This window comes from Argentina anserina, chromosome 2 (genome assembly GCF_933775445.1).
Source record: "Argentina anserina chromosome 2, drPotAnse1.1, whole genome shotgun sequence".
In the NCBI taxonomy this organism is placed as follows: domain Eukaryota; kingdom Viridiplantae; phylum Streptophyta; class Magnoliopsida; order Rosales; family Rosaceae; genus Argentina; species Argentina anserina.
Genome location: NC_065873.1, coordinates 14,207,353 through 14,232,354, shown reverse-complemented (window position 1 = coordinate 14,232,354; position 25,002 = coordinate 14,207,353). Strand labels below are relative to the sequence as shown.

The 25,002-nt window shown below is 38.7% G+C and overlaps 3 protein-coding genes across 3 annotated transcripts; 1 reads left to right on the top strand and 2 right to left on the bottom strand.

The window, feature by feature from the left end:
* The first annotated feature begins 654 nt into the window (after positions 1-654).
* LOC126783220 (thioredoxin M-type, chloroplastic-like) lies at positions 655-2,093 on the top strand. The gene is made up of 2 exons (XM_050508642.1): positions 655-1,041; positions 1,662-2,093. Exons 1-2 carry the CDS (start codon positions 810-812, stop codon positions 1,979-1,981), a joined length of 552 nt encoding a protein of 183 aa, XP_050364599.1. The 5' UTR covers positions 655-809; the 3' UTR covers positions 1,982-2,093.
* A 270-nt stretch (positions 2,094-2,363) lies between these two features.
* On the bottom strand, positions 2,364-9,337 carry LOC126782832 (transcriptional corepressor SEUSS). Its single transcript, XM_050508158.1, has 10 exons — positions 9,074-9,337; positions 7,258-8,678; positions 7,057-7,176; positions 6,779-6,827; positions 6,371-6,585; positions 6,217-6,285; positions 5,368-5,465; positions 5,086-5,179; positions 4,430-4,499; positions 2,364-3,760 (listed from the first exon to the last, which is right to left on the bottom strand). Exons 2-10 carry the CDS (start codon positions 8,308-8,310, stop codon positions 2,808-2,810), a joined length of 2,721 nt encoding a protein of 906 aa, XP_050364115.1. The 5' UTR covers positions 8,311-8,678; positions 9,074-9,337; the 3' UTR covers positions 2,364-2,807.
* A 13,506-nt stretch (positions 9,338-22,843) lies between these two features.
* On the bottom strand, positions 22,844-24,431 carry LOC126784407 (bidirectional sugar transporter SWEET1). The gene is made up of 6 exons (XM_050509872.1): positions 24,360-24,431; positions 24,216-24,252; positions 24,040-24,135; positions 23,436-23,715; positions 23,203-23,322; positions 22,844-23,029 (listed from the first exon to the last, which is right to left on the bottom strand). The coding sequence occupies exons 1-6, from the start codon at positions 24,394-24,396 to the stop codon at positions 22,844-22,846; spliced, it is 756 nt and encodes a 251-aa protein (XP_050365829.1). The 5' UTR covers positions 24,397-24,431.
* Between the last annotated feature and the right edge of the window lie 571 nt (positions 24,432-25,002).

Genomic DNA, 25,002 nt, shown 5'->3' with positions numbered 1-25,002 from the left:
AGTCTTTGTGGTTGCAATGGTTAGTCAATCTTAAATCCCGTGTTCAGTTTCCATCAAAAGAGGTAACCGGACTTACTGGAGGGATTAAGACTGACCAATGTCGCCAATCATAAGTTCACAACAATATCCCCCTCCTCGCAGGCAGCGATTTACCTCTGATGTGGCGTGTCAGTACCATTTGCTACGTTTTAACTTTTGGCTGATATCAAGATCAAAACATTTCTAATCAACAGGGTGCTGCTGGACATCTTCTATGTGACATTTTGTACCACTTCAAAGGCCAAACCATAGGGACTGTGGGTGACTACAAGTTCGGTTTAGCTAAAGATGATGGTTCTCGTGTCATTAACACAATTGTGGCATTGTGGGAGATATTTTTTTTGGTAAATTCTAACATATTGGATGAGATGTCTATTGTCCACCAGTAAGGATCAAAGAAAGCCTAGTAATTTACACTCTGGCCCTTCATATGGATCCTTTCTTGCATTGAAGACTTCGAGAGGGGACAATTTCTTGAGGACACCAGGTGGGTCATATTGACAGTTCAGTGTACAAAATATTATCCACATACATCCCAGCACACTCAGCACCTTACAATCTTGTTATAATATCCACTTCCAATGTAGTTAAATTTACAACCTTGAAGAATAGGAAATCATCAAAACAGAAAAAAATACTTGTATCAAGTCTTGCACCAAAATATTTGGCATCACAAAACAAAAGGGTATCCTCTTTTTCCAACAACCAATTCACTATACCAAAAGTTTGTGGTAGCAGCAAGAGAGAGAGAGAGAGAGAGAGAGAGAGATATGGCTTTTGAAAACTGCTTGCAGCTAAGCACAGTGTGCAGTACTAGGGTTGGTGCTGCACATTGTTACCATCCAGTTTCTTCTAAGGAGAAGCTTATTGTGCCAACTTGTAATGGATTGAGGAAGTCTAGTTTGAAACTCTCCTTATCTTCATCGTTTGTTGCCCATCCGAAAAGCACTAGATTCCAGAAGTCTGGCTTTGTTTGTAAAGCTCGTGAAGCTGTAAATGAAGGTACAATCTCCGCTCTTGTTGGTATTTTTGATTAGTTGCTACCGCTATTACTACAAAATCTTCTTCTTCTTGCTTAAGGAATCAAGTAAGTCTAGAGTTGCATATATAGGGGTCATGTACAGCAAACTTGAAGAAATATTAATGCTCATTGCAGTCATCATCATTTTTAGGATGGAATGTATGATGATATGAATTATGTTAGATATGCAAAACTTTTTTTTGTTTTATCATATGTTTACAATAAAATGGCAATCGCTAGTTACATATCTTGGCCCTTTACCTAAACTCAAGCAAGGTTAGATTTTTAGAATACACTTGTATTAGAATGAAATCCCTATTTTGAGCTAGTCAAATTTTTTTGGGACATCTTATGTTAGAAGGTAATGAAATGCAGCAGAGTTACACTAATGTATATAGAAATAAGCACTACCATAGTACCAGTATAACTTCATTTCTATTGAATGTTCCCCAAATTCAGTTTCAGATTTTCGACAGCAACATATACATTAACTTTTTACCTTCCTTTGTTTCCAATTTTCTAATTGCTGGATTCTCGAAAATACCTTTGTCACATGCACATCAAATTGGTAGGAGTTAACTGATTCATGTGAATTGTGCAGTCCAAGTAGTGACAGATTCAAACTGGAGCACCCTTGTCATAGCTAATGAGAACCCAGTTCTGGTGGAGTTTTGGGCACCATGGTGTGGACCATGCCGGATGATTGCTCCGGTGATCGACGAGTTGGCAAAAGAATATGCAGGGAAGATAAGCTGCTACAAGCTCAACACTGATGACAGCCCCAACACTGCCACTCAATATGGCATAAGGAGCATTCCAACTGTACTCTTCTTCAAAGGTGGAGAGAAGAAAGAAAGTGTCATTGGTGCAGTGCCCAAGTCCACCTTGTCTGCTACCATAGAAAAGTACGTAGATATTTAAAGAGAGAATTGATGTATATAGACTTACTTATAGTGTAAGCCACCATGCTTGTGCTCATGAAGCAATTCATTGTTCATGTTCAAACTGATGCTCAATTCCAATTGATAAACCTTTCCTTGGTGTAGCTATGTAAATTTCATTCCATGGCAACCTTAGTTTCTTTTGCTCACTGCTACACTTTTCAGAGAATCATACCTAAATATTTTGAACACCTCGCTACTGAAAATTAGAGATTGCAAGGCATATATAACAATTTCATGTGCTTCTGTGATGATCATTTGGTCACAACCAAAGCAGCTCCATATCATACATGCCGACTCTGCATAACTAATCTTCCCAGTCAAAAAACAAAGCTCCAGTTATTCTAATGAGTAAACAAATATAGAACAAAACGCCTATTGTAACAGCAAATAAATAACAATACATAAACCCCATTGAAAAGGTCAGTAAGTACAACTCTAGGAGAAGAAGAAATCAATAATTACTACTTTGACATGATGTATAATATACCAGGATCACCAGATTATCAAAGAGAAAAGAAAGGGAAATCGAAAAAAAAAAAAAAGAATATGAGCTACAATTGTAACCATTAGAAACTCAGCTCATCAGCCACACAACCAGCACCCAAATTTCTTTTTTATATATAGATCACAGATAAGTACAAATGGGAGCGATAGCCCTGTTAAGTATTTCATTTCATCCATGCACTGCAACCTTCAGCGGGCTCAAGGCAATTCTGCCATTTCTCATGCTTCACAAGCAGCTAGATCGAGAACCAACGGAACAAACACCAACATGATTGATACATCCGTTTAAGGGGAATGTTTCAGTCAAATTGAAGATTATTATTGTATCCATTAACTGCTCCAAGCCCACTAAGTAGCTGGCTCCCTATATCCTGTTGGTGATGCATACTTTGTTCTCGAGCCATTGATGCCATTCCAACCCTACCATTCATAACAGAATTATTTCCCATTGCAGATCTTATTCCATTAACCATGGAAGGCTGACCAAGTCCACCCATACTCCCGAAACCACCACCACCACCCATACCTGAGTTACTGTTGCCCATGCCATTCCCTGACAGACAGTTGCCACCGTTCATACCGGAATTATTACTACTAGACAAAATCCCATTTATGTTTTTGACATCGTTTCCTAGAGAACCCACACCAGTCATGCTACCTGAGCCATTAAGCTGGTTGGACATCATCATGTCATGTATAATTTTCTGGACAGAGCTCTGGGAATCACTCGGATCAGCCTCACCAGAAAGGGCTGGCTGTTGCATGGATACATTTGCTGCTGAATTCGCTGCACTCATGTGATTGGTAGCTGTCAAGGCACCATGAGATGTTTGGGAAGGATTGTTTGATGAGGGTGTTGGTGACTGGAATGGAGATGGGTTTGCTTGTGTCTGAGGGACTGTACTGGAAGAACCAGGGGATGGTGGAATCTGAACAGAACTTCCTCCGTAGGGACTGTTTGCATTATTCATCGAACTTGGTTGCCTGGAATTCATGGAATTTTGATGGAGGAGACCAACAATGGTGCTTGCAGAGGTAGATGTGGATGCTGTGTTCACGTTATTTACACTAGCCATACCACTAGGACCATTACTAACAGCTAGTTGCATATTAGCCTGGACAGAGCTTGTGTCATTTGAATTATGGCCCGCCGTTTGCTGTTGCTGTTGCAGCATTTGTTCGTCAGACTGCGGACCTTGATTTTGAAACGCAGAGGAAGCACTTGTCCTTCGAGGAAACTTGGCTAAGCTCTCTAGAAATAACATTAACAAGAATGGATGAGAAATCCAAACCCAAATAACAAAAAAATCGGTAATGATGCAACTAATATATACATAATTGTTGAAACTTCACAATTTGAAGGGGCATACTATTAGGCTCCCTAAATATATATATGTATACTACCAGTGTAGTGCAAGTAAATAATGGAAAGAAACATTTACTACAATCAAAACATGTATGCATGCAGGAAAGAGTCTCTAAGATGGTTGTAAATAACAAAGAAGGCTGCAGGACTCCAGTTAAAGGTATCTAAAGAAAGAATGAGCAGAATCACCTACTAGACCCAACAAGTGAGAGACGAGTTTATAATCACATAGTCCAGAATGGCTGGACTAAATGACAGATGAAATCAGCTGAATCCAGATGAAACCAATTCAACAGTATATGTATGACGCACAATCTATAACACTATGCGTACTAAATCATACCCCAATATACACTATTAAAAGTATTTTGGACCGCATTCACACCCTGGTCATATTACAATGAATTGTTCATATTCTTGTTTTCTATTCTACATCAGTTGGCCAAACAAATGCAGTGTTCTATAGGATTTGAGATTGTCTTTAATGCAAGTATGTACAGAGAATGGAAAAATCATATATTGGTTATTAGTTACAATGGTAAGGTTCCAGCTTACCCATAGGTCCCGTCCCCGTCTCTCGGCTGTAATCAATCAAGTCCTTCATACTATTAACCACTTCTGATATCTGTATGGCACCAATGAAAATAAACACAAGCAATGGTCAGTCAGCCTGCAAGGCAACTCATTTCACATGATGCAATGCAAACACAATCGATGTACACATACAACAACCTAGAGTATCATAATAGCTTTATCTGTGTCACCAGCAGAGAGCCATGTCCTCATTATTTCAAGCCAACTCACACGAAAGAATTAACTAATATGACAAAAAAAACTAATGCCATAAACATTCTATGGCAGGGATACGTTCACTTAATACTCTTGTAGGATAATCGCACATGTCCCATGAGCAGATGGCAGGAAAACAATGCAGAGAACCATTAAAAAGTAAATGTTCATCATTTGTTAACACCGAACGGGCAGAATATTTTTTTAGAAGAGTTGACAAATGAACATGAAAGAAAACCAACACTTGTTAAATCAGTTACATAACATAAAGGCCGTAAATGAGAAGAAGAAAAAGACACCGTCCAAATAAAAGCCAGCGAAAATGTTTTCTTCGCAGTGTTCAAATAAGAATATCAGACAAATAGGAAAATAAACAATGAACAACATCATGCAAATTAACCATGCTGGGAAACTGGAATTACCTGTAGACACCTTACGTATCTCTTTGTGTAGCCTAAATCGTTAACTAATGGCACTTCCAGGGTCTTTGCCAACTGCCGAGCTGATGATACAAACCTAAGCCCGAATTACACAGAAAAATAATCAATTATCAGACATTTTAACCCCAATGTGGCATGTAAATCACAGAATCCATAGAAGCAAGCAGTTTATCACTAAAAGTAAGATGTAACCAAATTTAACTTATTTAAAAAAATTGCTTGAAAGCTCAAATATGTACAAGGGAAGAGAGATCAAGAACCTACATATTACAATTATTTTGTATGTCTGGAATAGATAAATTAGATGATGCATTTTGAGTCGCAGCCTGGTATTTTTGAGCTGCTGCCCCAAGTTGACTAACCTGCATATGGAAAGTTAACATTTAAGAGCATAATACAAAATGAGTGGTATATATACTCAACTGGTCTAAAAGCAACAGAAGGAATAATAAATAAATAAATAAATGTGCCAGCTACCAATTTGATACTCAAATCCAAACATGGATAATAGAACCTGATAATTTTTACAAGTTTTTTTACTAGTTCACAACAGTTACACTCTCCTAACTAAAAGGATGTACAAGGATATTTGTCAAGAAAAGTTAGATCAAAATTATACACTTAAATTTGAATTTGAAGCAATTGATATCATCGACATATCTCCCCGAGCTCGGAAATCAGATTCGTAATGAATCTTTTTAACCCAATTCACCCAACCCATTAACAGTGCCAACAAAGAATTCAGCAGAAGCTTCTCATTCACATTTTACAGATAGCATTGTATAAACAATTCCTACTTCAGCATAAGAAAGCTTCCAGTATAATGATTTGGAAATTTTTGTATTAATCAATGATGGGGACAAGAGCTTGCGGGAATAAAATCAACGTGTGATGCAAATGCAAGTTAATTCAATGCAAGTATCAGAAGAACATCTCCTCTAAATAATAGCAGAAGATCATGCTGGTGGTTCTTTAATATACTTATAACTCAACCAACCCATCATCTGCTAGAATTTCTTTTTCTTTTTTTTTTGCAGGAAAAGAATGTTAGGAAAAATATCTCCATGAAATGATCATGGAGAAAAGCTTCATCACTAGTAGTTTGATGGTAACCTGAGGTATTAGTAATCTTCGAGGGATAAGCTCTTCATGGCGCCTTGCACAAAACTCCCAAGAGCAAATCTGCAAAAAGGAAGAGAAAGGGGGATCAACACCTAGGGAATATAGGGGGTGAAGGTTAACATGAAAACATTAATTTGTGTGCAACCTTCAGGTCTGGAGAGAAAACAATTCGAAGTTGACCGTCCCGAACAACACGAAGTTGCTCAAATACACTTTCTTGTATTGCTTTGGCATAGTCCAGCACAATTTGACCAGATGAATTATGATACTCACGAGGCATATCAACATACAGAAGTTCCTCCAAGGTACCACTTTCATACTTGATTTTGAAAAGCCGGGGAAGAACCTCAACAGTTGCTTCTGAAAGTATGGAAAAAATATGTTAAATAGCAGCTGGGAAGAGAATATCCTGTGAAAGAACGCTAGAAAAGTTTAAAATTTCACTTCAAACATGGATCTTTTGTTAAGCCAATACTTCAGAAATATTAAAATGAAGAGCATGACAAGACGCACAAAAGACAGAAAATCAAAAACATGAAAGAGCATAACATACCAAAGCCCCGTCCAGGCTTGCGATTGCATATCTCACAATGCCATACATCCTGTAAAGTTTCAAGAGATTGCTCATTAACAATTTGATATAAACTAAATCAAAATGTTTATCAGCTAAGGAAGGACCAAATAAAAAACGCATGATTGATGTGGTTGAAAACAAGATGCATATTCTATAACACAACTTTTGCTTTTTGCAATAACCTCATTGTAATAGATAAGAGTCATAAGACGCCATGTAAGTTGGGTATGACAAATTGAAGTATTCTAGCAACAGACCTGAGGGAATACACCAGTTGTCTGTCGGCCACTTCCATACATAGAAACACACCACTTCTTCTTGGCATGGGGTACAAAATACTCAGCAACAAATTTCCTCCAGAATTCAATATTGTTGTCCTATATGATAAGTAAGCATCATCATTAACCATAATGGCCACACAGAACAGACTACCAAACAACGTGATAATGATATCTTACTTCAGGCCTATGTTGTTGCTGATACATATAATGCGTCAAGCGCCGTGCACACATTCCAGCTTCATACACTGGTTTTGCAGGGGATCTCATAGGGAGATTCTGTTGCGGAAATTGCTGCTGTACTTGGGGCCGTTGCTGAGGCATTGCCTTTAAGAGTTGCTGTTGCTGGAGTTGTTGTTGTTGTTGTTGTAGCTGCAAGAATCTCTGCTGATGCAGAAGATTCATATGGGCAGCAGTAGCTTGAGAAGGGTGTCTTGACATGTTGAGTAACTGCTGTTGTTGCTGTTGCTGTTGTTGATGCAAGAACAATGACTGATCGTTATGTTGGGGTTCCAATTTTACAGGTGGCAAGCTTCTCATGGTCTGAAGTTGCTGAGGTTCCAATTTCACGGAACCAAGACTTCTCAAAGACTGCAGTTGCTGATGTCCATGTTGATCATTCGTCAACTGGGGCTCCAACTTGACTGGTCCAACACCAGCTAAGCCAGCTCGAAGCGCCTGAAATTGCTGTTGTTGCTGCTGCTGCTGCTGCTGCTGTGTACTGTGAGAGGCAGAGAACTGTTGCATTTGCTGCTGACTATGCTGAAAATTCTGATTCTCAAGTTGTTGCTGTTGTTGATCTGCCAACAGTTGATTACCAGCAGGGTTTGAAAATTGTTGACCCTGACCTTGACCAGATGTACCAGGATTAGCCATGTTTGATGCATAATAAGATGAAGGAGCATTAAAACCCATTCCATTTCCAACGCCGGAAAGTGGATCGGACCCTGCACCAGTATCAATACCTCCACGATGGCTGCTACCAGGACCAGAAAGCCCTGAATTTGGAATCCCATTTCCAGAAGACTGATTAAGGAGAGAAGACACATTGGCTACATTGCCAAGCATGTTCATGTTGCCAAACTGATTACGCGGTGAGACAAGTGACGGAAAAGCAGACTGAGAAGGTAGTGGACCATTTTGACCTCCAAGCATTCCGGAGTTTGAACGCAAAAGCGAAGGAGAAACAGACTGGGCACCACCAATAGGATTGGGCGGCCCCGAAGGTACCATATTTTCCAAAATGACAATCTACAAATACTTTTGGAAACTAAAACTATCTAAAACCGAATGATCTCAAAAAGAAAAAAGAAAAAACAGCTCTAGATTACATAACAAGACGCACGACCCTGGGATAGGAGCTCAATTCAGATAGCATTGCTCCCAAACATGGAATGCCAGAGGCTTGAAATTCCTTATTGTGCACCAAGCGAAAAGGGTAAGCATTGTGTCTCGGCTCATTGTGGTATCGAGTCTTACCAAACACAAACCAAATACCAAAAAAGCGCAAAACCAAGGAGCAGATTTTGATCCTGCACATTCTAGAATCCCACTATCTTCACCAAAAGGGCAGTCTCCCACGGGCTTTTCCGCATCAATCTCTGTTCGAAAACAAACATCAACATTCAGATCCACCACAACCTTAAAACCAAAACAACACACAAATCCAACTCTCTACACCAAACACACACAAAATCTCCACAGCCTATCACTTTATCCACCAAATGAAACAAAATCCAATTCACCAAAACTAATATAAAGCTCAAACACTGAACACATACCCACAAAAATTATACAAAATTGAACGCAACCCAATATCACAAAAGCAAAACCCAAATTGCAGCACCCAAAACCAATCCCCACCCAACTCCAACACTAACAGAAAAGGCCTTCGATCGGACCCCAATAGCTTCAGAACTAGTGAATGAAAACCCAAAATAAACCAAGAACGAAAAAGAAAAGAAAAGAAAAAACAAGAGTGGGTAGTAGTACTCACCACCAGTCGAGCTCTGAGTGAAGGACAGAGCTGCCCAGGAAAGCCAGAAATGGATTTGAATAGAGTCAGGAAAAGGATAGAGATGAATGAAGCCCGACGTCGTTTAGAATTGGGTTCAATTTTGATTTGAATTGTGATTAAGCTTCCCTTGCTGGCTTTTTAGGGTTTCTCCTTACACACACAGAGTCCGTAATATCTGTGGCTGTCTCTCTGGTGGTTAAGCTGAGAGAGAGAGAGAGAGGAGTGTTGAGTCCTTGCGGACGTCAAAAATGTATTGGATCCGATTGAATTTCCTTCATTCTTTACCTTTTTTCTCTTTCTTCTTTCTTCTTTTTTCTTCTTCTTCTTCTCTTTCTCCTCCCTTTCTTTATTTCTCTCTCTCAAACCAAGTCAAATGGTATTCTTACCACACTCTCTCCATGGTGCATCATCCATCATCCATCATCATTGCCCATGATATTCTTACCATTGGATGATGATATGTTATTTTGGTGGGTGTGTGTTGCTATAATTACAGGATTTCCCTATATTTTTTGGGTAGTTTTGTACCATTCAATCCCGAGATAGAAATGTTTTTCATGGTCTACAAAACTAAAAAAGTAAGGAGTTTTTCAATTTAGAGTTCTATGTATATTAGAGAATTGGGTCAACTACCCGATTATGCAATGCGAATGTTTAATTTGAACAAGTAGTTTGTTCAAACGAAACGAGGAACATCAAAGTTTAAGACTCGAATAAGGAAACAAAAAAATGTTAAGAGTCAATCTCCGTCAACAAGTAAAAGTAATTACTCATAAATCTTAAGTCGTATCCTATGACTTGTTTTCCGTGTGTTTACAAGATAAAAGTACCGAACGCAGATTACCCCAATTTTTGAATTTATAAAATAGAAAATAATATCGTAGAATGATACTAAACTGGCCCTAAGAAACTGCATGCAAATTTCCGTAACAAAAAAAAAGTATTGGTACGCATTACCAATACTAGAAATTGTACACACTCATACCTATGGGTGTGGAAGTAGGAAAATGAGTGGTTATTAAGGGAGTGAATTTGTGTTCTCCTAGTTTTCCTCCGCATATACATTATAGAATTTCTTTTATTTTCTTTTTTTACCATCATAACCCTAGTTTTTTTTTTCTGAGAGTATGTGACAGATGGCATATCCGAAAGTTCACAATTTGGTAAAACTTCTGCTGCTCACTTTATAGTAGTAGAGATTAAGGTTATTGTCAGTCATTTTTTGGGAGACCAACTGGGTTCTTATATGGCGTCCATCACAGATCTTATAAGAACTGCATAGAATAACCACATCTAATATTCAGCTAAATAAGATTATGTAACAACAATATAAGCAGGGTAACATTCAATAAGAGCATTAAAAGAACATTAGTATCAATAGAGTAACCTTTATTGGTAACAGTTGTATTAGGGTAAGAGTGCAAAAGTAGTATTGAACTAGTTTAAGTGTAATAACAGCTAGATGAAATCAGGTGTAGTAGTAGCCAAATGAGTTCATGTGTAGTAGAAACGGGTTATTCTATGAAGTCAGTTAGGCCTTATCATTTAGTTCGCGGATTCGATAAGTCTACATAGGGCCCACAAGCCCAATGGGCTTTTACCCAAGCTAGCCCGCGAGAAACTTTTTGGGATCGATCAACACCACCCGATGTGATCGGTATATATATTTAGTGACCCTATAAAAATTTCATCTAATTCGGACCTCGTCTAACTGTCGGAATTTCTGGTAAACCGAAAACATCATTAATATGCTCTAAGGGAGGACCCATTACCAAGATGTGAACGCCGAAAGTCGTTTGCATATCTAAAATCACTTAATTTTTGTCACTGATCGTGTGTGGTGGCACTGAGAAAACTCATTTGGCGAAGTCCCGGTCAATGAGTTTTAATATGTCAAAATGTCTCTTTTTTAGTTGACCGTAGGTACGAACAGTCAAACAGTGTCAAAACAGACGAAATTTTTTCGGGGTTCCTACATATATATACCGATCACATCTGCTGGTATCGATCGATCATACTTCGAACTGGAGTTATCGATCGCTGAAATGTTTACTAATGTATTATAACTTTTACATTAGGTTTAGAATAAAATTATCGCATTATGAAGCGAGTATATGAATGAAATTACTCAGATCGATCGACACCAGCCGATGTGATTAGTATATGTATTTAGTGACCCTATAAAAATTTCATCCGTTTCGGACCTCATTTGACTGTCGGAATTTCCGGTAAACCAAAAACACCACTAATATGTCATAAGGGAAGATCCATTACCAAGATACGAACACCGAAAGCCGTGTGCATATCTGAAATCACCTAATTTTTGTCCTCAATAGTGCGTGGTTGCACCGAGGAAACCTATTTAATAAAGCCCCGGTTAATGAGGTTTTAATATGTCAAAATGTCTCTTTTTTGGTTGACTATAGGTACGAACAATCAAACTGTGTCCAAAACGGACGAAATTTTTACAGGGTCCTAAATATATATACTGATCACATATGCTGGTGTCAATCGATCATATTTCGAACTGAAGTTGTCGATCGCCGAAGTGTCCACCAATGTATCATAACATTTATATTAGATTTAGAATAAAACTATCACATTATGAAAGCGACTATATGAATAAAACTTCTCAGGATCGATCGACACCAGCTGATGTGATCGATATATATATATTTAGTGACCCTGTAAAAATTTCATCTAATTTGGATCTAGTTTGACCGTCAGAATTTCCGATTAACCAAAAATACCACTAATATGTCATGAGAGGAACCACTACCAAAATGTGAATGCCGAAAGTCGTTTCCATATTTAAAATCACTTAATTTTTGTCATCGATAGTGCGCGGTCATACCGATGAAACCTATTTGGCAAAACCTCATTGACCGGGGTTTTAATATGTCAAAACGCCTCTTTTTTGATTAACCGCACGTACAGACGGTCAAACCATGTCAAAACGAACGAAATTTTTACATGATCCCTAAATATATATATATCGATCATATATCTACTGGTGTCGATCGACAATATTTCAAAACTAGAATTTATTTGTGGCTTTTTTTTGGTATATTTTCCAAGAATTCTTTTATTGTTCCAAACTCTTAAATAAAAGTATTATGTTTTTTTTCTAATACAATCCCGTAAGGTCCAGCCCATAAAACCCCGCAAGACCCGGCCCGCAATACCCACTTTAAATTGGCAAGTTTGGATCTTCATACTTTTGAAAACACCTGTTCCGGCCCGTCACTTATCTAAATTTACTAAGATCCGCCCCGTTGACGAGCCCTAGCCGCAGCAATGTTGAAAAGAGACGAGTCAAAGTGCAGTGGCAACACAATAATTCGGGCGTAATTCACACTTTTTGTTAATTTGGCTGTTAGATGGAAGCAATAGAATAATTTGTTTTTAATTGTAAGATTTTGTCCTTATAAACTTATAAACCAATAACTATGCCCTTGTTTGTATTTCTCTGAAGTGTCTGGAATGCACTCGGGCTGAGAGAGCTCAAAAATAGAAATGCATGTTGTACCCTAACGCCTTAATCGATAGTGTCATACTGTTGATGGCTCTGATATTGATTTTTTTTCCTATTCTTTTTCTCTAAGATACTCTGATTTGTATCTCTTTGTATGATTTATTTCTCGTTCTTTTATGTTTAGTGCTTTACTTGGATGTCAGGAGGTGGCGTGGTCATGGAGCGATCAGACAATGGCGCGGTCGGGTTAAGTGTTTGGGGTATGGGTGAGAGAGACGGGAGATTGGGTTCAGGTTTGGTGTTTGAGTTGAAAAATCAGTCCGATCAGTTCAACGAGGGAGCGGCAGCGACGGTGGTTCGAGGGGAAGATGAAGATGAAGTTCAATGCATACATAACAAGAAAATGTCAAACTAATTCTAAAATGGGGAAGAAGTTTAAACACAAACTACAATAATTTGAGCAATCAAAGGTTGTGCTTTTAGTTGTGGAAATCCAAGGTCATGCACCGAAACACAGGTTCAAGAGGTTGAAGATGAATGAGTGTAGCAACTGTAATCACAGTATGAAAAGAACAAGCACTCAAACATGGTAGTTGTAGTGGCTACATTAGTAGTCAGACAAATCTTCAACCTGGAACCCAACCCTAAAGAGACGGAGCGGTAAAACAGGCATGTACGAAGAGTTCAGAAAGTAATTACATGGCCCGTCGAACTTATTCATGGGCAATCACAGAAATGATAAGTAAAAAGGCAAACTTGGTCTCTAAGATGTCAAGGCGATTATGTGAATCTGCCATATTTTTCATTTTTTTCAAAGAGTGCAATTGTATTTTACTAAATAAAATAAATATGAATTGAAAGACTATCTAGGTATCACATATCAGATCAAAAAGCCTTAAAAGCTTAAAACGAGGATATGTTTGTCATTTTGACTCGACCTTTCCTTAAATTGCCGTAAATGACGACAGCTAGAGCCCTAAGGCCTAAACTGTCACTCATGACCAATCACATATATCATACATACATACATTACACATAGATAACATCTTTATAGCATGCACATGATGCACATGCATCATGCATGGGGTAGGTCACATCATGTAATAGTTGACGTCGTTATTGATATAAAGGGAAAAAGCCAACTGCAATATAACGGCCGTTAGAAGCTAAATATCAAGCTCATAAGCCGCCTATTACGCCTCAAATTATATTATAACTGATACTTATTTGAGGTCCGCTCCACTACATTCAGCCCCACAGTAGTCCACCAAGTCTATATTCCTTGCGTTTACTACCCACCATTTGCTTCATGTTGATCAAAGCAGTGGACGGTTAGATGAGGAAGTCCCTCCATATAAAATAAGTGGGATTTTGTTAAGTATGTGGGCTGGGAGACAGGGAAGCATAATCCTCAGTTTCTTTCTGTATTTTCAATGTGATGATTTTTATTTAAAAACTAGAGTATGTGTTATTGAATGGTAGGACCTATAGTATTAAGATGTTCTAAAAAGCAGAAGAAAAAAATTTAATTGATCAATTACCAAACGAATTCTTCTTTTTTGACTAAAAACAAATTCGTATCGTCAACTAGGTTTGGCTCAATTGGAAATGGCGGACTTGAGGTGTATCACTCACACAGGTTCGATCCCCGCTGTCAGTAGACCTCGTTGGCTCGCGATCTGTAAATTCTCCTGCGGAAATCCATACCTGAGGGTTGTATGACAGGTACGTGTCCGTCATAAGTCATTTAGAGTTGAGGTTGTGAGTATGTCCTGGTAATGGTGGTGTAGCGTAACCAAGCTATTACCAAAACTTTTTGTAACAAAAAAAAAATTCGTATCCAAGGAGCATGTCCAAATGCGTCCTCTGTTCGGCCACCAAGAACCGATTGAGTACCAGGAAATCCCCAAATGTCGAAAGCAATCTAATGAGTTGTCCAGTATTGTAATGTTCGTAATAATATGGCGCCGATTAGTTAGAAATTAACACGTATCTTTTAATTTGTGTTCTAGTTCACTTTGGATTATAAAGATAGGTCATATTTTAGCTAGCCTATATTTAAGGTTGACTTGATTGAGATGCTTGTAAAATTTATTAATCAAATGTGAGATACGACACGAGAACGCTTTTTCATGGATGTAACTTCCAATTTTTTTGAGGGCCAATGCATTTTTTCGGACTCAAATCATCTTAAAAGTTATCATATACAAGTCCAAATGAGATGCGACACGAGAATGTTTTTCTACCGACATTAATTGAGAAATTTCTGGGGCCAATCGTCGCTCTGCTCAATTATATATATATATATATAAATTTACCATATATCCACGTACACAAATAACTTTAATGTTGCGACATTTGCTTCATGTTGATCAAAGCAGTGGACGGTTATATGAGGAAGTCCCTCCATATAAAATAAGTGGGATTTTGTTAAGTATGTGGGCTGGGAGACAAGGAAGCATAATCCTCAGTTTCTTTCTGTATTTTCAATGTGATGATTTTTATTTAAAAACTAGAGTATGTGTTATTGAATGGTAGGACCTATAGTATTAAGATGTTCTAAAAAGCAGAAGAAAAAATTTAATTGATCAATTACCACACGAATTCTTCTTTTTTGGCTCAAAAATAAATTCGTATAGTCAACTAGGTTTGGCTCAATTGGAAATGGCGGACTTGAGGTGTATCACTCACACAGGTTCGATCCCCGCTGTCAGTAGACCTCGTTGGCTCGCGATCTGTAAATTCTCCTGCGGAAATCCATACCTGAGGATTGTATGACAGGTACGTGTCCGTCATAAGTCATTTAGAGTTGAGGTTGTGAGTATGTCCTGACGATGGTGGTGTAGCGTAACCAAGCTCTTACCAAAACTTTTTGTAACAAAAAAAAAACAAATTCGTATCCAAGGAGTATGTCAAAATGCTTCCTTTGTTCGGCCACCAAGAACAGATTGGGTACCTTTAATCAACATCAACATGATTCAAACCAACTGGGTATTGTAGTCACCTAGGCGGCTATGCTCCCATCAACTCGACTGCATAGGGTGGTTGAACAAAAGATAATCTAAAACAAGATCAAACACAATTACAGTTTACTTTTTAGATTCCTTCTTATAAATTTTAACTTGTTGGTTACCTCGTCTAAGCATTTCTGCTTGCAGTAAATTTTGGTTGAAGCATATAGGCTCAATTTCTTTTATACCTAAATCACACCTTAAATATCATATCATCATAAAAATTCTCTATTTATTTACCTTTGTTATGGATTCTCCCCAAAATTTCTTACAGGTTCAGAGTTTTGATACTCAACCATCTCAATCTATAGAATTTAACTTTTAATGACAGTCAACGGTCATTATATTGACAACCTATATGAGAACCGATACTTTGAGCATGTAAAACGTTACTGAAATTCTTTAGAAATCTACCATATATTGCGTATTCACAAGTGAACATAGTGTTTTTTTCTTTTCTTATTGCCTCTCAAATGGATTTATCTAAAGGTTGTTTTTTTTGTCACAAATATAGGGTTCTCTAGGTTTTCAAAAGGTTGATTCCATTATGTTTGACGACGTGGCTAATAACGTTGTCGACGAACATGATATGGCGCCGACTAATAACGTTCTCTTTCCTCCACAACAATTCTCACTCCTTACCAATCGCCTCCTAACATTCGCGTATCGTAGTAGGAAATCCCCAAATGTCGAAAGCAATCTAATGAGTTGTCAAATATTATAATGTTCGTAATAATATGGCGCCGATTAGTTAGAAATTAACATGTATCTTTAATTTGTGTTCTAGTTCACTTTGGATTATAAGATAGGTCATGTTTTAGCTAGCCTATATTTAAGGTTGACTTGATTGAGATGCTTGTAAAATTAATTAATCAAATGTGAGATACGACACGAGAACGCTTTTTCATGGATGTAACTTCCAATCTTTTTGAGGGCCAATGCATTTTTTCGGACTCAAATCATCTTAAAAGTTACCATATACAATCCAAATGAGATGCGACACGAGAACGCTTTTCTACCGACATTAATTGCGAAATTTCTGGGGCCAATTGTCGCTCTGTTCAATTATATATATATATATATATATAAATTTACCATATATCCACGTACACAAATAACTCTAATGACCCCCCCCCCCCCCCCCCAACTTATGGTCAGCCTTGACAGTTGACAGTATTAGTTTCGGAAATAAAATTTCACTTTTCGCTACTTGGTATGCCTTTTCTTTTCTCATTCTATGCACGTAAGGGCACCATACTCTTATAGTGCAAGTGAAAATTGCCTACAATATATTGAACCGATATATAGAAACGAACCCAAATACCCATGGGACTAGGGCATAGAGCAATTTTGTGAACTTAACAGGCCTATAGAACCCGCTTCCTCCCTTGGCAATATGGGGATCGAGAAGTACGTAACGTTTGTCATTAATTCGGTCAATAATCTCTCTTTCCAATGTAAGTTGCAGTCGAAGTTTTGCAGTGTGTACTGGGTTTTGGTTAAGACTGTGTTGTTAGGTGCGTAGTCCTGTAATTAAAACAAATCCAACTGCAGCTCAAAACGCATGAAAGAAGCACCCGTTTTACAGTATAGAGAGCAAGGAAAGCATTTCATACTCACATATTGAGACAAAGTCTGGTTGCCAAATGTACAAATCTTCCTCAAAACGCACATGCCTTACTCATGCTCTCTCATGTTTTGCTGGCACACACCAACTCTCTCATCTCTCTCTCTCTCTCTCTCTCTCTCTCTCTCTCTCTCTTCCCTCTTTCTCTCGATCTCTACTGTTATATATAGAGAGGAGGGAGCATCAGAGACCCTTGAGTTAGTTCTCTCTTTCTTTTCTGAGCTTGGTGTGGTCTAGGCTCTGTTCAGACAAGTTACAACAATGGAAAATCACAGTTCTGCTAAGCTGATCAGAACTACTTCTATGGAAGCTGAGCCTAAGACACTCACCAGGGAGCAGTACGACTTGGCCAGAGTACGTCGTATGCCAAACCCTACTGAGCTTTGTTTTTGTTTTGGTTGTCTGTTCATATATAGATCGATATTCTAACTCCTGTCATTTCGTTAATTTGTTTCTAAATCTACAGGCAGCTGCTGCTATGCACGCATTTGAGCAAAGGAAAAATCAAGCCACCGTAAGTACTTCCACTCACGCTCCAACCCAAAATACTTCATATATATCGAATGTGGGAGGAATATATATGTTTCTTTGGTATATTATAATACTATATAGAACAGACTCTCCCAAGTAAAATTAACCATTGAAATTTATTTTTCAATTAAGATTGATATATAGAACAATTTACCCTTTGAAAAGATCTCATGATTTTGTCATAAGAACATATAGTATATTAACCCTTTTTTCATGGGGTATATAGGAAAATACAAGGCCAGAAGAAAATCCGATCTCAAGCTTGAAGGATCACGTAGGTACTAAGAGCTGTGGAGTGGAGTTTCCTGCATAAATCATGCAGTTCAAGTAGTACTGTAGTAGTAGTTCCTTATCAATTAAATCCATGCTCTTGTGATGTACTATTTGGGTCGTGCAGTAGCACGAGTTGAGAATAACAATTTAGTTGAAATAAGAATGCCTGTATGGGTCTCTGGTTGTAGAAGCAGTTATTATCAAAAACCTTAAGAATGCGTGTGTTTAATTTGTCAATATAGTTTCTATCTGCGTTTCAAAATTTTGTTTCTGTACTGGCAAAAAGGTTTGCTCAAGTAAAGAGTTCGGTGTCCTCCAATACAACAAAAAACGTACAAATTATTCCACAATATATATAATTCGTAGCTGATGTCACATTTTGACTAATTTGAGAGAAATTGGGGAAATGGAACAGTAGCTGAAATGAATAAATTGGCAGAATTCAAGAACCGACTTAATATTAAATTGACAAAAATGGCTGCATTGCAGAGTGAGATAAATATAAATCCACATTGTCATGAGAATATAATTGAGGACCAGTTCGACTAATTTAATTAGTTTCACACACAAAAAGTGGGAGTAACAATGGGGGTAATTAAGATCTGATACTTGGAATTACTATACTTCAGGATATTTATTTAGGCAGAGCAACCTATATCCTCCTATACGGCATGCAGCGCAGCTTGTATTAGGGTTTTGCACAAATGATATTTCATGTATTAACTATTAATTTATTTGCAAGTGATGCTGGAGGCATCTCAATCTTGAATTTAAAGACAGAAAAATTAATTAATTAATTCATCTAGTACTTTTGAGTCTAATGTACGTACGTAGCAACAAATACATGCATATCTAATGTACTCAATCGTTGTTAAGATTTCAGATACTGCCTTTGTGCCTTTCCATGAAGGTATATATATATACGTGTATGATCTTTGTTAGGATATGGCAATCCGCAGTAAAAAAGATTTGTAAAGGCTAGGTAAGCTAGCTAGCTAGGTTGATTCCGTGATTAATTGAAGGTCATTTTGTTTTGAAGGTCGATCGGTACGTAAGGCGCGCATTTCTGATAAAAGCAATAGCGCAGGAACTACGTACCAACTTCTATGAGTGTGTACTAAGCTTCCAGTTTGATGCACACAAAGCTAATATCAGTCAAAAATGACAAGGTTGTTTTTGATGGGGATAGGTAGGAGGGAACACACAAGTGCCATTGGACATATGGATATGAGATCGATGGTGTATGATTGCGCTTTATATAATTGGAATTGGAAACGCTTGATCAAGCTCTCCTGGAAGACAAATCATAGGATTATTCATACCAATCGTTCTCTCTCATAGTCAATTACTACAAGGAATAAAACACTTCATGGGCCTGTAATCAGAAACATAAAACCAGAAATAACTTTCATATATATGCACATCAGCAATAATCTAGGAGCAGGAACAACCATGCATATATATACATACAGACATACTGATCGATCGGCAATTCAAGAACATAAAATTACAATCTACGTTCGAAAACAACATTTGCCCTAGCAAGCACAAAACGCGGCCGTGCTTTGCGCATATTTTTTGTCATACTTCAGGCCATATTCCACCACGTACTCGTATCATTTCATCATGCACATGTGAACTAAGTATTATCTACAATTGTCTACGATGCCTCAAAATAAACAACAAGGGACGTCTCTGTATTTAGAAAATAAAGAAAATGTTCGTCATCTCTTTGGTATATATCCTTATCTCATTAGAGAGAAACGACACAAAAATGACATAATTAATCTTTACTATATGGTAATAATTTTATACACATGCCAAACCAATGCTGATCGACGTCCATCATTGACAAGCACTACAACAATACTGCTCCTAATTTCTGACGACCGAGTTTCACCGAAATAGGCCGTTTATTGGTCGGAAATACATACATCTAATGAAAACTTGTCGTCGGTGGTGGCCAAGAATACAAGCGCAATAGAATCTCCAAATTAACCAGAACTTGCAAAGAGCAACACAAGCGCTGACGCTCGATCTTTCCAAGCCCCTGATCGACTAGGGACCAATCTTATCGATCTTATAACAAATTAATGGACATTCTGGTTGACGAAACAAGTCTCAGAACCTTATAATCATGGCTGCTTATAGAGCATGTTATATATATCGCATCACTGGGATGCCGATCGAACAGTATTATATAGGTCGACCGGGCAAAGTCACAAACTTCTTAATAAAGGAAAGGGTCCGAATGAGCTAGGCCAAAATATATGAATTAAGTGTGCGACTATATGAATGCTACGAATGAAGTTACAAGCTAGCTTGTATCCCGGCCAATAATAGAATGAGTTACGGTCATTGACATTTGGTTGTTAGATTCAAAGTTCTGGGACTATTGAGGTACGGTGGCTGGTTGTGGATGAAAGTAGAGCTTAGTGAGTGCGTTGTGCAACCTCAGGAGTACGTATTGTATGTATATATCGTTTCTTCGGTGAAGTCTCATTTGATAGTGCTCTAACTAACTGTGTACAGAAATCTGTTTGGGTTTTCTATAGGTGTTTAGTTCTAGGGTTTTAGTCTCTTTCAAAGGTTTCTGACTTGCTGGGGTTCTTTACTAGGTGGATAGTCGAGCAGTAATGAGATTACAAACTGGAGATATCGGCGTTGTGGGTCGGTATACGTTACTATGGTGGCCGGGACTGGGTGGCTGCAGGTGGCAGGCAGGGGTAAGAAGCATGAGCTTTGGCAGGTGCAGCAGTGGTGGCTGCAGCGCAACGTGCAACATAGTTCCGTCTTGGTTGGGCCTGCTCCTTCGGTACATCGGTACCATTGCCCAATAAACTTTTTCGATAACTTACCTTGATCAATTAACTTTATCGATATAAGGAACCTCCATTATTATTTTGCTAGTAAGCATTATTAGGTTTCATAACAATGAAGTCCTACCAAAAAAAGAAGAAGTCCTGCAACACTCATCATGATGTGATTATTAAATAAAGTACATTTGTATACGGAATCTCCTAATTAATCAGAAACATAGTGTTATGAAGTGCTCTTTAAGGTTTTGCTAAAATATGTGTTTACGTGAGCTAGCTAGACTACAAAACGATTTTGAAAACAAAGTTGATAAACTTTTCGAACATTGATTCTCGTTTTACAGATGTTGAGTAATTGACCCGTACGTCATGCATGCACATACACCAGTGATTCGATCCAAGGGGAATGCCTCACAATCATCCTTCTCTACAGTTTCGTGGAGCCATCAAAGCTTAGCTGCTGTGCACCACGCTCTTTGGATTCCCTGAAGATTTAGGCATGCACAGAAAATGTAGAAATGAGAGAAGTGCGTAGAAGATCGAATAAGAGGTCAGGACGTACAATGATTTTATTAAGAGGCCAAGACAAATCATTAGTCAATGAATTGCATCAATGGGCAGGTCGATCTGCATGCTTCTTCATTCTCTCTACCGGCCCCAAAACGGTTTAGGCTAATCACTTTTTGCTTAATCTTTAGCTAGCTATAAAAATGGTAGATGACCGACTAGTTGCACCTTAGTATTTCATTCATGTTCGTAATATTACCTTCATTTGTGAGCATGACTGCTAAAATTAATTAAGTAACCGGTGATAGGTGCTAACAAAGTAAGGTAAGAGCGTGCAACGAAGTTAGGGCAACATGTTCGAAGAATTTGAAATGAACAATCCATTTAGATCTTTGCAAATATACATGCATGATCAGTTTGCTCTTGTCAAATTGTGACCTCTCTCCTTGTTCACATGTTCTAGGGAATCTGAATCATACATATATGACAGAACTCATATACCGCAGTTCGAATTGGCATACTCCACCGGCCACAATACTCAGGTCCTTGTCCGTCTCGCACTACACGTATTTGATATGGAGACGCCAAGTTTTCTCTACCTTTCCATACTTCACTCACAGACACACACCCTTATTTTGCAATCAGAAAGTACTGATCATTTCAGCCACGACGGAACTACTGAAACATCTTGCCACATGATGCAATAGTATGCAGCTGCATTTTGTTTGTATTATTTCCTCCCAATCCCCATCACTATCGGATTTGGTTTTTGTCATTCCGAAATTGAAAACAAATTAATCAAACTATACTACAATAACGTGTAACTGAAGGACTGGCTAAGCGCAATGAACCCCAAAGGGTCAGTGTCACCCATCTCTGGATCTAGACCATGTTTGACACAACTGCACGGCAATCCTACCGGCCACCGTTCACCATTAATGTTCCAAAAGACACTAGTGCTTAAGAGTTTCCATCTCCTAGAACGAGCTAAATGCTTCGACTCAAATATGGTTCACCCAAATTGGGTTACATTCGCTTTCTCGATATTCATATACATGTGTTTGTGTCTCCATTGCTCACATATATATTATCGTAGGATCTTTCTAGAGTTTCGACATGTAGAAAAATCACGCGTGTGTTTGTGTTTTCATGGTTCATATATTATCGAAAATTTAACCCTTATATAAAGTTTGTGGATATCCATAATTCCTAAGAATCCATGGAACAACAAATTGCAAAAGAAAAAACACAAATTCAGCAAGATAATATTTGTCTTGGTACTCATGGTAGCAGTACATATGCATGATTGAATTGAAAAGCAACACCAATGATCCCACATTTTGTATAGTCAAATTCCATCAGAGACTCTAAAATTGACATTGCCATTAGCACTCACTCAATCACGAGCAAGAGAAAAACATATGAACTAAAAACAAGCCTAGCCATCTTGCCAAACCACCAAGTAGCAGCTAGCCATTTCTTATGCCATCCATGCCCCAATCTCATCGATCAGACGCCATTAACGCCGTTTGCTTGCTTCGATTGGTGAGGCTTTTGGAGACCCAGCTCCACACTGTCTGCAGCACTAGGCTGCTGCTTCTTCTTGGTGTCGCCGTTGCCGCCCTTGTTGTCACGGTAGAAGAAGTACAAGATGAGCTGCAATGCCCCTAGTGCACACCCAAACCCATTCGGCACCTGCACACATCGTAACTTTACTATCACATTCTTTCCCAAGCAACTGTTTCATCTATTTCCACAGAAGGTCACCAATTCATTTCTTGAGGTGAAAGATATTTGGTATTATAGTAATTAAACTCAAGTAACATATCAATAACTAACAAGTAAAAAAAAATCACGGTAAAACTTACAGCGACAAATGGGTCATGTCCGAGAAGCCCATAGACGAACCAGGAAGTACCACACAAGAACACAAACAGTGACAGGAAGAACGGCATGAACTCCACACTCTTCGTTTTCACCACAGTCCTCTGCACAATATTCACCACTCATCACCACAGTAACTTTCTAAATTTACCACAGCAAGCATGCTATAGGTGTAAAATGTGTAATCAGTAAAAAAGGTAAGAGAGCAAAAAGTTACCATGATGGAGAGAGGCGAGCCGTACATGACGATGGAGAAGATAGCGGCGGCGAAACCGCAGAAGAGCTTCCTGGGGCTGCCGTGGAGGGCAAAAACGGAAACCAAAGCGACGACGGAGAACACGGTCAGCACAAAAGTGAAGAGCCCCAGAATCTTGGCCTTCTCTTTCTTGGGAGCGAAAGCGATGAAGATCAACACGTAGAAGGACTCGATTACAGCGCCGGTGCCGTTAATGGTGCTCACCAGAATGTTGTTCGGGGATATAAACGGCAGGCCGTACCTGTTTTGATCAAACATTTCAGAAACCGGGGCCAGTTCATAAATAAGCTAAAAGCAAAGGGGCAGCTAGTTTAATTTCACGAAAATGTAAACCAGCGAGTCACACAGACACCATGACGCTGCCACTGTGTCACTACTCTCTCTCTCTCTCTCTCACCGCCTGGCCGAGGTGGCAGAGGGATGAAAGCGTCATTTGCATTTGGTTTTTAGTAACTAACGCACAGAAAACACAGGGCGGAGAGGGGCAAAATGGTAAAATGAGGGAGTGCGTTGCAGAGAGCGGTTAGAGAGAGAGAGAGAGAGAGAGAGAGAGAGAGAGAGGTACCAAGCGGAGAGGAGGCAGTTGAGGAGAGTCATGACGTAAGGAACGCCGGAAAACTGCTCGGTGTTTCTGTTCTTGACGATTCTCTTGAATGTGATGCTGTAAATACCAAAATTAACCAGAAGTTTTGTCATGAAATTTCAACAGAACGAGAGAGAGAGAGAGAGAGAGAGGCTTACGTCGGAGACAAGAAGAGGAAGAGAGCGGTGGCATTACCTGCGCAGAAACAACGACGAAGAAGAAGAAGAAGAAGACGAAGTTAATTAGTTACCGGAGAAATTAAAAACGAGAAGAGAAAGTGAGGGAGGAGAGAGAAAGCTTACCGAAGATGCCGAACAAGAACTTGATGACGTTGTCCATGGAGGCACAGGTCGAGAGAGAGAGAGAGGGAGAGGGAGAGAATTGGGTGTGGGAGGAGGAAGTTGTGATTTGAGAGAGGAGGAGAGGGGTGGGGTGGGTGTTTATATAGAGAAGAAAACAAACGGAGAGTGATTTGATCGAACAAAAAAACACTCAATACAGCTCCCCACTTCCTACTGCCGCGTTTTCCGGTTAAAAAAAAAAAGTTGCACAGTGAAACAAGTCTCTCGGACTCAACATCTCAATTTAGTTACCAAAATTCAGACCGTCTCTGTAATATTAATTCATTTGCAAGTGACTCCTTTTGAATGTAGGATGAAGGTTGTGCCTCATCTGGTAACAATTTGGACTCTATACGTACATGTTGCATGAAGCCTTGCGTCCGAAAGACATCGCGCAATTGATTTTAAAGTCTAACACCTTCATCCACATGCGTACAACGTACTAACATCGGTCTTATATCAAAGTATTACCAAGTCTTGTCAAATAATACATCATCTGGGTTTTAAAATGAGAGAGCGGCAAATTGTGTATCCAGTCGGTCGTACAAACTAATGAGGAGAATGATCAAAAGCAAGACAATGAGCAAGAAGAGGAAAGAAAAAG

Excerpts from the sequence above, each read along its gene's own strand:
- LOC126783220 (XM_050508642.1), top strand. The coding sequence starts at position 810 with ATGGCTTTTGAAAACTGCTTGCAGCTAAGCACAGTGTGCAGTACTAGG. Across the intron at positions 1,042-1,661 it reads TCGTGAAGCTGTAAATGAAG|TCCAAGTAGTGACAGATTCA; the intron begins GTACAATCTCCG and ends TGAATTGTGCAG.
- LOC126782832 (XM_050508158.1), bottom strand. The coding sequence starts at position 8,310 with ATGGTACCTTCGGGGCCGCCCAATCCTATTGGTGGTGCCCAGTCTGTT. Across the intron at positions 6,286-6,370 it reads TTTTCTCTCCAGACCTGAAG|ATTTGCTCTTGGGAGTTTTG; the intron begins GTTGCACACAAA and ends TCCTTTTTGCAG. Across the intron at positions 4,500-5,085 it reads GATACGTAAGGTGTCTACAG|ATATCAGAAGTGGTTAATAG; the intron begins GTAATTCCAGTT and ends GGTGCCATACAG.
- LOC126784407 (XM_050509872.1), bottom strand. The coding sequence starts at position 24,396 with ATGGACAACGTCATCAAGTTCTTGTTCGGCATCTTCG. Across the intron at positions 24,136-24,215 it reads TTCCTCTTCTTGTCTCCGAC|CATCACATTCAAGAGAATCG; the intron begins GTAAGCCTCTCT and ends TGGTATTTACAG. Across the intron at positions 23,323-23,435 it reads GCTCGCCTCTCTCCATCATG|AGGACTGTGGTGAAAACGAA; the intron begins GTAACTTTTTGC and ends AATATTGTGCAG.